This window comes from Choristoneura fumiferana, chromosome 12 (genome assembly GCF_025370935.1).
Source record: "Choristoneura fumiferana chromosome 12, NRCan_CFum_1, whole genome shotgun sequence".
NCBI lineage: Eukaryota > Metazoa > Arthropoda > Insecta > Lepidoptera > Tortricidae > Choristoneura > Choristoneura fumiferana.
Genome location: NC_133483.1, coordinates 18,182,628 through 18,196,803, shown reverse-complemented (window position 1 = coordinate 18,196,803; position 14,176 = coordinate 18,182,628). Strand labels below are relative to the sequence as shown.

Here is a 14,176-nt window from a genome sequence, read left to right as displayed (position 1 = left end):
AAATATTTTCTTGGATTTTTAATCAAGTACAACTTATTTTTTGCATCCATTGAATATATTTATATTTTTTTTATTTCTGAACCTTCAAAAACGCAGTTAGTAACAAATATCAATAGTATGAATCACTTTTTCCTATTTTTATTAAATGATTCTATTTTGTTACTGGCTGCTCATCGTTAATCACGAGAAAACTGACAAGTCACAAAAAATCTCATGCTGGATGTTACTTAAAACAAAGAGGTGAATATAATACATACAATTAGATCTATACTGCATAGTATTTTTGAGATGACCTGGATAAGAAATCACAACGTACCAACAATATTGTACTTTCCTGACTTCCTGATCTCTAAATTTATTAATGTAATTTATAACTAATATCATGAATCTATTATTTTCCAACTCAGGAAATTCGGAAAGTATAATATAAATAAACAGTACAAAGTGAAACTATTCTATCGATTAGAAAAATTTGCAAATTTCCTTGAAAAATTAAAGCGATTTATTACTTAGGATCGAATAGCCCAGTTTCTGGTGCAGTAGACTGACAATAATATACCTAAGCCGAGGGCTTATTTTCTTACGCGCTTGGAATTATAATTCAAATTTTCACAACTTCTTTCTATCACACTGTATAAGGGTAGAAACAGATGTTGAATGTGATTGTGAACCTCAGCGCGTTAGACAATACGGACTCAGATCGATTTGATCCGATATTCAACTTTTTAAAACCTAGCGAGTACTAAAAGTTATTGTCAGAGAATGTACCTAATCTGCACTATTCTTTCCTAAGTGAAATATTCCTACTCTCAAAAAGCGTAGCATGAGTGTCACTTGTTTATCACTCAGTACGCCTAATGAGTCAAAAATGAACGTAATGAGTGACAATACAAGTAACAGTAATCACAATAATCATGCTAGCCAGTGGCACCAAAGGGTAGAAAAAGCAATTATACCTTGACAAGGTCGTATGAGACACACTAGAATCCTGTCGCAGTCAGCATTTGCCGCACTTATAATAAAATCTTGATAAAGGCAGCAGTGGCTCCCTGCGACAGGGTTCTACCGAGTGTCACTTACAAACTTGTTAAGGTATATAAGGATTTAGAATCGATATGTGGCAGCACGCGGTGGCGACATCTATGGAGAACCACGATCGACGGAAACTGTAAATGGTGGGTATTCCGGTTTGTATACACCAAAACATAAAGAAAGAGATAAAAAGATAATAAGAGAAAGAGATAGGAAACTTGTGTGTGTTTGTTACTCCTTCACACTTAAAATACTGGACAGATTTGGGCGAAATTTAGTATGCACATACCTTCATCTCTGGAATAACACAAGGGCTACTTTATATCCCGATATCCACGGAATCTATGAAAAATACTAACTACTTAACCATTAAGGGTAGAAAAATAAAATTTTGCACGGATGTTCGTTACACGACATACAGTAAAAAAAACTGAATCGCGTACTAACCAGAGGGGCTACTACGAAACTCGCAAATCGAAGTGCGTATCGCACCGTCCCTTTCACTCGCGTATTAAATGACATAAGCGACAGCGGGACGGCAACATACGAAGTTCGAGTTTTGCACGTGGTATAGGGCCGGGTTGTGCTAGAATCTGGCACATTAGATTCTTAGAGATGAACCTGCAAAAATGCGGCAAATTAAAAAAAACCCAGATGGTATAACCCACCACAGAATAAGTAATAGCACAAGTACAGAAGCTTCTCTGCCGTACAAAAGTGATTTTTATTAGGCATAAGAATCGTGCCCACTTTATGCTTCTCTGTCTATCGCATGCTTATTGGAAAATTAGTAATTATTTAAAACGATATGTTGAACATAAGGTTAATACGAATATTTTTGAGAAAAAGTGAATCTTAAAGAACAACCACAATTGTATTGCCCAGTTTTGAAAGGGATATAAGTATCAAAATATTTTGCCATGCCGACAAACCGTAAACTGGGGTTACATTGATCAATTTAATAATTGAAACGTTTTTATCCCTCATTATTAGGCGTAAAGAAAAACAATAAGGCTGATGGTCATATTGACTTGTGAGTGAAAATAGGCTTTGACGTTTTATCGTTTTAAGCGCTACAAATGACATTAAACCTTAGGGTGGTAAACCATTTTCTTGGTCGACTAGAAACTATACTTACTAGAAAGTGTATATAGTAGAACAGCTATTCTCGTTCAACGGGAACGGATTACTGTGATATTAATGGTCACCAGCACCTATATCTGACACAACAAAGCGAAATATCTGATACGACTCTATTTTTAGGGCCGGTACGACCTATCAGATATTTTTGCACGCTCCGCTGTGGCAGATACAGGTGTTCCTATGTCTTAAAGCTATAAGCCACAATTATTTTTAGTTTTCCACGGCGAAAACCTTGGGCACATGCTTGTCTTATATCAGTTATATATATTCATGATCGTTGACTGCATAAGTCGACTTGAAATTTTGGTATTTTACCCTTTAATCTCATCAAAATTACTTCTGCTAGTCTATGTCATGAATACTAGTCATGAATATACCTACCGTTATATTTTTACGTCTGTAAAGTTAGTGGTTGAGATTTCAGGATTTTATATTACCCAAAAGAAAATAGGAGCCTCGTAGAGTAACTATCCTTGGTAAAACTAAAATACTAATAAATTTAATTCTTATATAACAACTTGTACAACAATGTCTAAAAATGGTTTTATTAATACAACAGAGTAGACTGGAAAAATATTTTTCCTTAAATTAATTGTAAGTACCGATGAAACATGTAAGTGGCCTGTTTTCCCTTTTGAATGGTATACATTCGTTTGTATTGTCCCGATTCAAAATTCGATAAGTCATAAAAAAAGAAACAAGAAATATCCGGATATTTAAGAGCATCGGAATTGTACATTACGTCCGAGTTCAGAAACTTTGATAGCGCCATGTAGGCGCTAGGAGTTGCTACACAAGTGTAAGGGGCTGTTTCACCACCCATTGATTAATTTTAACCGATGAATAAATTTGATGCCGTCTCCGTCTATTCGAACAAAACAAAAAGCAGAAGAAGGCATCACATTTATCCATCGGTTAAAATTAATCAATGGGTGGTGAAATAGCCTTTTAAACTTCAACTAATAAATAAGCCTGAGATTTAGCTGTGCGAAAGTTAGCAAATTTTTACTCACAAAAATATAACCGATGGTTTTCAATTATGTAGAAAATCTGGACAAATCAAAGAGCCGAACGAAGTCCAACGTAAATATTAAAAAAGACTTTGTTAAAGGTAATTCAGGCGCGGATCTTTAAGGAGATACTTATAAATAATATGCAAGTATTGTTAAAATAAATAACACGCCCAAGAAATTTGTAAAATTATTTATTTTGCAATAAGTATAATACCTAAAATTGTCACAACGAACTGTTAGGAATTTCCACCAGTCTACATATACAATTACCGCTTACCAAATATGATACTTATTGTATTTAACTACTTGTGTACCCTACTGTTAACAACAACCGAATCATAAAATGTTCATATCAGTTTTTGCTAACTGTACAAATGTAATATTTAGGATAAAGATGTAGTTATACACTATATGAGGAGAATTTATGGAACAACATATAAAATTACCATTAAAATTGGGTTTTAAGTATTGCTTTAAGATCAGCGCTCAAATAAAATTTTTGACTAGCTGTAAAACTTAATTATTAGACTCGTCGTCCTTAAATATAGATTTTCTCAATTTCTGAATAACTATAAGTTTATGAGCGTGATTTCAAAAGTGGTTAAACTGGAATATTTTTAGTTTGTTTAGCATAGATAAATTAACCAATAATGTTATCTCTGCAAACTTCTGGAATTTTGTCCCAGACAGAATCGTCTTCGCAGGAGGGAACTCCTTAACGGATAAAGAAACTTAGTATGGATATGTAGTTTGGATGACAAAGCTAGTATAGTTAAAAACAGTACAGTCAGCAAAAAACCTTCGTATTTTTTTTTATTATTATGATAGGTCGTACTTGACAGTACACACGCATGAACTAGCATAAACGACTTAAGGTTACATCACAATGTAGAACGAGATATTTTATAAGTAATAACAAAAAAGGGGAGCACTGTAACGCTCCTGTCCAACTAACTCGGTTTGCTGTCATCATAGTCTGACTGAAAGTACCATAAATAAATAGAACTTACTGCACCCGCAAATAATTACATACTTCAGCGTTTCAGCCACGTTTTATAGTGCCTGTGGTTATAAGTAGACCATGATATTTTTACATCGCAATAGTTATGAGTGAAAATCACGAAATTTTAAAACATAATTTAGTACTTGTTATTCAGGATATTTACAACCTTTGAAAATGACATAAGTTGACTTGGTTTCACTAAAAATAACTAATCCAGATTAACCTTTTACCTTGCTACTTCTCTACCACAAGCAAACCAGATACGTCTATAGATGCGATATAGGTACTCGTATCATTGAGTATAGTGTAACTCAGTGCTGAAAATCAACTTAATACTAGATCTGGGTACTCATTATCCAATAACATATCGTACCTATATTAAATTTTTTACATTTCTTGTGTTCGGATACACACAATGAGGGCTATCGTTTTTTGTTTTTCTAGATGGCGCCACTGTTGCGTGAGGTTTTAAATGTGGCTTTCAAAGTCTGTTATTACGGGCGTGAAAACAAAGTTTAGATTAAAATCATATTTAATACACCTTAAAACCGTACCATAAAAATATCGAGCATGCCACAGTGTTGCATAGTCCCCGTTTTGTTCGGAAAAAGGGAGGACAAAGGTTTTCGAAAGACAAAACTGTCACAAAACACAGACATTCATTACCCCGGAACGCATATTTGCCATAATTAATTTAAGATATTGCAAAATATTCACAAAATTACTCTAATTATAAATAAACCCGCGTAGCTCACCCAAAAACTATGAGATTTGACATTTCGGGAGACCTCACGCTACACTAGCGCCTCTAGCGGTGAATTCATACGCGATAGCCCTCATTGACGTAACGCCAAAAAAGTGACGCACTGAATTAGGTATAGATGTAGTGAAAAAGTTTTTACACAGGCCAAGTCAAAATCAATCTTATGTCAATGTAATAAAGACTTTGACGTGGAGAAGCTTTTCTCACTTTAACTATACATACGTTAAAATATACACTATAGACTTTACGAATAATATCATACGAAGGTATAGACGTTATTATAATTAATATTTATCAGTTGGTAAATTAGGTTCGTAATTATCGCGATAATTATCGTTAATGATTACCAAGGAAAAAGATCTGTGCAAATAAATGGCATCTACCACATAGGTACATGAATTAAATACCGCATATCTGCACTAGGTACCTACGTGGAGTTTTACAGCGGATGGTTTTAACCAAAGTTTTAACTTTATATTTTGATTGAAAAAAAATGTCTTATACGTCTATAAACGCGTGAGTAGCGGAGTGAGTAGCTGGCTAAAAAGTTGTAGTTCATTCTTATATTATTATGACATGAACCTCCATAATTTAACTTCCAATCCGAGTCAATCAAATGTAAAGTTCTGCCAACTACTAATGCAAATTATCACAAAGGATGAAACAACACTAAAAGCCTATATGCACGCTGCGTTTTTTAAACGCGCTTGAAGCGCGTTTGCTTACACGACACGTTTGCTTACTCGTGCGATACGCACGCGAGTTGTATGGCTGATCTAGGAAAGAAAAAACGCAGTGTGCAAAGGCTCTAAAATTGACTCTACCTCAAAACATCTGTAGCAAAAGACGTTGTATTCTTACTACTAGAAAACGATAGTAAACGGAAGGGACTGATGGACGTCAAACATATGATCTCAAATCTGTCCACAGGAGCAAGCCATTTACTAAATAGAAATAATTTTAATAAAATCATGTTCAAAAACAAATAACCAGTTAACAAATAACTAATTCTACAACATCTTATGACACAGGTTTGATTCTCCAGAATTTAGAAGGCATTTTGCTCAATACATTTCCGCATTTATGTAGGATCAGAACGTCCGGCAGATAAAAAACTGTTTTGTTAATACCACAGCGAAAGATTTGATCTGATAGCCAAGACGCATACAAAAAAAAGTTGCACTTGTTTCCTGAAACTTTTCTTCGCAAATTTGCTATGGAAAGTTTTTGGATGAAGTGCTAATTTTTACCCTATAGTCCTCTATCAACGTCAATCTTATCATAATCAAGTAAAACAATAATTAACAGTTCACATTAGATATTATTTTCGTCTCAGCGAGTCCGTTACCATTTTAAAGAATTAAGCTAGTTACTAAGATTTTTAAGCTATCCAGTTAAATAACTAAAAAATTCTGAATTAAACTATTGTACTTAGTTCATATTATAACTAAGAGCTGCCTTCGTCTTACCTAGTCTTGTCAGAAAACACTAATGTACTTTACATAACGAAATATTGAAACTCACTTTTTTGTTTAATTTCCTTTGTGTATAATTTATTTTTATTTTACTCTGAGCGACCAAGATGCAAAAGGCCAAAAACTATTTATAATTTTATTTTTTAATGGTCTAGTGTCAATAATTCAATACTAATATTTGCACCTTAAAAACGTCGAATATTTTTAGGCACTTAATTTCTTTTGACTATTATTTTGTAAGTTTCTGTAATTATCAATAATCACTTGAAATGCATTGTTTGTTAACTCGATAACTGTTTAACCTGTTTTTGTTAAAATTAGATTAAAAGTTACGTTAAAAAGCGTCGTAAATGACAGGCAGTGTCGAAGCAAACATTAGACAGATATGCCTTATTAACTTTAGGAACTCTTAATTTATAAACACGAGCTCTTTTCGTAAAGATTGAATAGTCAGTACACATCAGAAGTCCAAACACTTACGATACAGTAGTAAGTAATATTAATAAATATTATCCGAGTAATTGACATAGAATAAGTACAAAACTGGTCTTTTTATAATCTATGCCAACATCCCTAAATACAGTCTAAATTCAAGTCCACTGCATTAATTTTAACATCAATATGGTTATTTTAACTATATTTTCCGATGCACTCGTAGATTGGAACCTCATTTAAATCTTATTTTAATAGAGCCAGTTGCAAAATCACTCCTAATTGATCAAATAAAACTGCATTTATATTTACTTCTTCTCGATTGGCTAAAATTTACACAGTTGGCAAAAGTTACAGTCCTTTAGAGATCTAGATGGCCAGTTCAGCTCGATAAGAAGGGTCGTCGATACGGCTTCCTTTATCTCTTGTTTTTGTTTTTCATGGTGAGTCTTCGCCAGAAGCTAGTCTTCTCGGCGGGCGGTTGCTCCTCTCTCGCTTCTTCTCCCCTGGTCTCCCCTCTTAGCATGTCCAAGAACGTCGGATCATTCTTCCGGACGTTCTTCTCGATTTTCACAGCCTCGGCGCTCAGTTCCGCCTTCAATTTCTCAGGGCTCGTGTTTTCAACCTTAAACTCGTTAGGGTCTTCAACGAACGCCTGCTGGAGATCACGCATTATCTTCTTCCTTATAGTCTTCTTCATGCTGAGGTGTCTTTCCAACGTTTTGACGTCCCCGTTGGGGTACGTGCGGAAGTCATCTTTCTTCTTCTTCGACTTTTTACTCTTGTCTTCGTCTTCAAAGCTCTTAGTATCGTACTGTTGATTGAGGCCGAAGATGTCCCGGAGATGAGGGATGGCTCGCTCTGATGTCATCTTGGATGTGGGGACGGGGCGCCTCGTAGATCAATGACACCTCATTGTGAGACCTGGAATTGAGAAAAAAAGTGGGTTATTAAATATAAAATGCAAAAAAACTTGGACTAGGCTCAGGGGCAGAGCAATGCAACCCTGACCTAAATTGAATGATTATTCAGTATAGTTAGACTAATAAACTTGATAAGTTTTTAAGATTTCTGACTTTTGTAGCACTGAAAGCTCAGTCCATGCTAAAAAGATTTTGATGGATTGGATTAGTTTGGTAAAAATCAAGTAGATTTCACGAAATATCACAAACGTTTGCACAAGAGCACATCTACTACAGTAGCTATAAAAAAATCAGGTAGACGAGACGGCTGCATTTTATGGCCGCTGACCCATTTGAGCGGAAAATTTAAGTTAAACATGTATAGTTTAGTCCAACCGAGAATTAGGTATTATTAAGTTAAAGTAGTATATCTCGGTTAATTATTATTCTGAATCAGTATAGTTTAAAAAAAACTTATGGGAATAAAATCCCGTCGATTGTTTGTCCACACGCAAACGCGCCTGAGATAATCGCGGTTTCCACAAAATACTAACTATTGTACTGGTTTTCCATCCCATTTGAAGACGATAAATTATACGAATAGTTCCTTGATGCGCACGCGACGCGTTTCGCGTCAGAAGATTCGGTTTTTATTCAGAGATTACTAGTTAGAACACTGATTATTTACAGAGATTACTTTCGAGATAATATATACGGACGGGCAAAAAATCTGACCCTCAAATCAAAATGTATGCAGTACTTAATAGGTAATTTTGTATGTAGAGTGGGCCAAATTTTGTGCCACTGAGTACTTATATAGTTCAGGATCAATAAATCTTTTAGGTCATAAAACTTAAGATCCTGCTAATATTATAAATTCAAAAGTTTGTGTGTGTTTGTAACTCCTAAGCTGCTCTTTATTCCCATTTCCCACGGGATTTGAAAATTGTATATACGCATTATGCCCGTCAAATCTCAAAATCTCAAACGTTGAGTCTGTTAGTTATATTAAAATTTAAAGATTTTGATGATTTCGATCAAGTGCCTGTCATATTTGATTAGAACCTAAGGTAAGGTTGGACCACAAATAGAAAAAGTGCCTATCATAAAACTTCAGCAATTAATTATGAAAGCAGCTGCAAAAGTTTCGATATAATCGTCTCAAACTCTTTATGGTCTGAGTGGAGAGCCTTGGGGGAGGCATGTCCAGTAGTGGACGTCTTTCACCTGACATGATGAAACCCTTTATGAAACGATGAAAGACGCCCGTTTCACCTCACTCAAGTCAAATACAATCAACTCGAAATGAATTCAGTATCCACAATCTGAGAATTAATTCAGGATCTAGAATCTCAGAATACTAAACGCACTGGCGTCTGACGTTCACAATGGTTGCCGCAAACAACAGAGGCTGTGTAGCGTAAACGCGATAATGTCTGCCACTCACTTCCCGACTGAACTTGCTAACAAAAGTGATTGACGGGATTCCGGATGGTCGAATGATGTTCAAGATTGAAGTAAAGGATTTAGTTATACTTAAGTGTTCGGTTTACTTGTTTTTTTTCTGTGTCATAATTTATTGATAGAATAATATAAAAGGTAGATTACCTACAATACATAAGATAAAGCTAGATTAAAATTAAATAAACTAAAACTACAATAATTCTAAAAATGGCCCCTGCGGCATTGTGTGTGTACCAAAGATGTTGGCAGCATTTCCTCGCTGGATCGTAAGACTCATGCGTTGAACGAGGAAGCCGCCAGCTCTACGGTCTCCTGTGGTATCTCTGAGTCTCATTGATGGTCTTTGAAGAGACTCAGAGCGCCAGGGCCCCAAATTAATTGCGATTTTTTTATCGAACCTACTGAAATTTTGAGCAGACTTCTTCAATCGCTTTTAACCCCCAACACAAAGAAGGGAGTGTTATAAGTTTGACGCCACTGTCTGTCTGTCGTCTTTGGGATCTAGCGGTGGTTCTTAGCTATGTTTTATTGAAATCAAGTGTGCTTCAAGTGCACATACCTACCAAACATAACATATACGTACATATCTACCTCTATAAGTCTTAAATTAACAAATAGGTTTAAATGTTAAGAGAACAATAACAGAAGACAACTACAACTCATTCATTTGTCTTGGCATTTTCCGCTAAATATTCAACAATGAAAAAAATTATATCTATAGAACTGAAGCTACCTTTCATCCACCATTGTATTTATATTCCACAAAAAAAGACCCCAGCATTGCCATCTTACATTGGTACTTAGCAGAAATTAATCATAGATTACCGCATGCTGTCACGATTAGAAACCCCCGTATTATAGCAGTATAGAGGCTTATTAGATGACACAAAAAACCTTTTAAGCAGCTATAAAAAGTGACCGATACATTGCACGTGACTGTACGGCATTGTTGGAGAAAAGTGCGCTTGACTGCACCTCTGTACAAAGCACTAGGTATTTTCTATTCTGCATAGCCATCCGACAACAATGCATGGATTGTTCTCTCCAGTATTTCTTTACTTTCGTTAGTGTTAATGAAATCACAATATAGAAATATTAAAATTTATAAAAGTCGGCTGTAAAATTGCCGAGTTTTAACAGATTTTTTTCATATTTAAATGTTATTTTCTCATTTACTTATTACCTATATAGTTTAACTAGTGCTGCTCTTATCGATATTGCAAAAAATAACACTGAATACTGCTACTGGTGTGGCAGAGAGCTAGATATAGGTAAACCGGGTGTGGCCTGTAATACGAGCAAAAAATTAAAACATAGATCATACTCGTCAAACTGAACATCATTAGTTCAGCGACTTTTAAAAATAATGGAGTCTTTAGATTTTCCCGTTTTCATACAAATTAAATACTGCTATCAATGTACGCCATCGTAGAACACAACTTTACTAACATCACCTGTCACCCTACAAACAACAAGCATTTTGGTTTACATTTGCTTCTTCGCAACTTAAAAGTGTAGTAAAAATTAAAAAACAAATTATTTTTAAACGCTGAACTAATGTTGTTTAGTTTGACGAGTATGGTCTGTTTTAATTATTTGCTCATATTACAGGCCACACCCGGTATAGTAATATCTTTGGCCAGTCATCATCATCATCGTCATCATCATATCAGCCGGTCTACATAGTCCTCCCCCATAGAACTATAGAACTCCTTGGTTGGAAGCGGTTGGACCTTAGCTTAGATCATTCTATAATCATTTACCGTCTAAATAGGCTACAGATGACTACAGATGAGCTAGTGTTGCCACACATTCTTCCGGAATGTAACTTTATTTGCGAACTACGTTCCGCTGGCTTTCGTGTCGCCACAGCCTAGTGTGTATATATTTTTATTTTATGTGTTTAGTTTTAATGGGTCCCACTGAAAAACAGCGTTGCGGCTTGCCGCAACATTATGCTGAGTAGGCCCCACTTTATACTATTCGATGTTTTTTTTAATTATTATTTCTTCTTAACGTGTTTTTTCTGTGTAGGTATCGAATATGTGTTAATCTTGGGCTCCACAGAAAACCAGCGTTACTGCACATAATGTGTATGTGTGGCTACAGCATGCTGAGTGGAGAGCCTTTTTGGTATCCTGTGGTGTCACCAAGTAACATCGTTATGGTGCTAGTTTTAGTCTTAGTTTTAGGTGGTACTTATGTAACCTTTCTCTCTCTCTCTCTCTCTCTCTCTCTCAAAACTCTCACGCAAAACATTATTCAATACATCTGTAGCATCTGACTCTCTAGCGAACTTAAAGGAATAATCCTTAGAACCAAGTGTCATATCATAAGCAAGCTCTATTATATCTCACGCAGCCGAATGTTACAACGAAACGTACAATTCGACAAGTACATCTGCCACATTTGAAGCGTGTTTTTATTGATTCACAAATAAACAAGGTTCATCACAGTAAAGCCCGGTTCACATTTATCTGTCGTCTTGGTGTCGTAACGCATCAGAACGGTATCGGTTTCATACATTTTATAATGGTTGCGTTCATATTTATCTCATGCAGTGTGTTGTGACGGCTTGTGTTGTGTCGCATCACAAGCATAGAGAGCGAGAGAGAGAGAGGCAGAGAGCATCATGACACAACAAGACAGATAAATGTGAACCGGGCTTAAGAAGTAGCGATACACACACAGTTAACTTGTGTTCGGTAGCTATTTACCGGATCAATCGACGCTGTGATCGGAAACCAACAGACGCGCCCCAGACTATTGAGTGGCACCCTCCACAAATAGTGAATGTAGTGAAGCTTAGATACGGACAGGCTTATTATAACCATACTACGAGCAGTATGTAAATAGTGTGTGTTATTGTGTAACCACGGCTTCGGACGCTTAAACCATTAAGGGGCTGTTTCACCACCCATTGATTAATTTTATTTGACGGATAAATGTGATGCCGTCTCCGTCTATTCTATTTGAACAAAACAAACAGAGACGGCATTACATTTATCCGTCATATAAAATTAATCAATGGGTGGTGAAATAGGGGATAAATCTAGCAGTTGAAGTAATTTTCTGAGATTTTAATACATTCCCTTGCCATAGGAATTCCCAAAAGTATTTTTTTTATTCGACTGGATGGAAAACGAGCAAGTGGGTCTCCTGATGGTAAGAGATCACCACCGCCCATAGACATCTGCAACACCAGGGGTATTGCTGCAGATGCGTTGCCAACATAGAGGCCTAAGATGGGATACCTCAAGTGCCAGTAATTTCACCGGCTGTCTACAACGTGGATTTCATTAACGTTGCACATTAAACACCCGTGCCAAATTTCATGCTTCTAATCCAGGGTTTTTTGAACTTTTTGTAGTCACGGACCACTTTCACAATTTAAACAATTCCACGGACCGCCGTCAAATTTTTTTTTGGAAATTTCCTAATAAATGTGTTTACAGACTGACCTACTGCGGACCCCTGATACACATGCTACGGATCCCACTTTAAGAAACCCTGTTCTAATCCTTTCGGGATGTTATCCCGATCCCGTGAGAATATTGGGTTATAGAGTTACGGTTATATACGTGTTATTCCAGACGTTTAGCTGCATACCAAATTTCATTCAAATCCGTCCAGCCGTTTTAGCGTCATCATTGACTCACTCATTGATTGATCGGCGGGTTGTTTGTTGTGTGTGTGTGTGTGTGTGTATACATTGCATTTATAATATTAGTAGGATACGATTATTACTATTTATCTACATACATAAGTATTAGATAGTTATTACTCGCGGCTTCGCTCTGTAAACAGTTATCTGGAGTCGAATTGAAATTGCAGGAAGGCAAACAATCATTAAAATGAAATTGAAACTATTACTTTAAACATAACTAGTGCGTACTCGTAAATAAATAACTTCACCTAGTTCTTCTGTAACACAAATAACGATGTACATACCGTAAACGTGCACGATAAACCTCCTAGATGACGTTAGCAGCAGGGCTACTACGAAACTCTAAAATCGAAGTTCGTGTCGTGCGGTCCCTCTGACACTTACGTTTCGCCATCAGGGCGTTAACGACGGAAACTCTCTAATCGAACAAATCGAATAGAGCGGTCACACCTCCGCCAGTTAACACTAATCACCCCTTATACTATTTAATACGAAAGCGAGATGGACGGTACAATACGAACTTCGAGTTTCGAGTTTCGTAGTAGCCCTGCAGTTCCGGAATTGTTCGAAATGTTAAAAAGTCCGTTTGGACTATTGATGAACGGTGGGACTATAGAAACCTGAGTTTACTTACGGTACACATTAAGTAGGTACAGTAAAATTTAAAAATCTGGTTGCCCTTGCAATGTAAGCAGTAAAAAATGATGTTATAATGACAATGTAATTAAGTAACTACTCGAAAAAATGTAGAATAACAAAGATGGCAAATTAAATTAACCGTTTTAAGTAGTTATTTTAAAAACATAATTAAATCGCGATAAATGAATTTTGAAAAAAGTTGAAAAGCATTTCAAATTAACACAATGACACATAATGATTGTATTCCGTTTGATTGTCATTAACAAACGTATACGGGAGTTATATTACTCGCATGAAGTGGAGAGGGTTCTGTAATTTGTGATATTACTGAAATCTCTACTTAATTTAAATACCATCGACTTTTCATAAGTTCTCCTGCAATTTATAGGTATTGATTGGTTATAATTTTATGTTTATTTTAGGTCCAGTAGTTTTACAGACAAGGAGGATGGTCAATTTTCGCCTATTTTCATATATTTTTTTTTTAAATACGGGTACTTATTTGTCTTAAAGTGTAACAATACATATTTGAGATTCTCGCAGATATCTCGAAAAGTGGCCCCCATGTATAAAAATCATTTATATATATGTTACACGTCCGTCTTTGGATCACCGACTAACATATGTGCAACAAATTCTATAG

General features: G+C 35.8%; 1 protein-coding gene across 4 annotated transcripts in view; it reads right to left on the bottom strand.

Annotated features, from left to right (window-relative positions):
• Positions 1-3,363: 3,363 nt before the first annotated feature.
• LOC141433549 (uncharacterized) overlaps positions 3,364-14,176 on the bottom strand; it is a 68,837-nt gene continuing 58,024 nt past the window's right edge. For all 4 annotated transcript variants that reach the window (XM_074095635.1, XM_074095636.1, XM_074095638.1 and 1 more), the window contains one exon: positions 3,364-7,785. In XM_074095635.1, the coding sequence (XP_073951736.1) occupies positions 7,280-7,732 (453 nt within the window). In that variant the 5' untranslated portion in view covers positions 7,733-7,785 and the 3' untranslated portion in view covers positions 3,364-7,279. The remainder of the gene's footprint in view (positions 7,786-14,176) is intronic.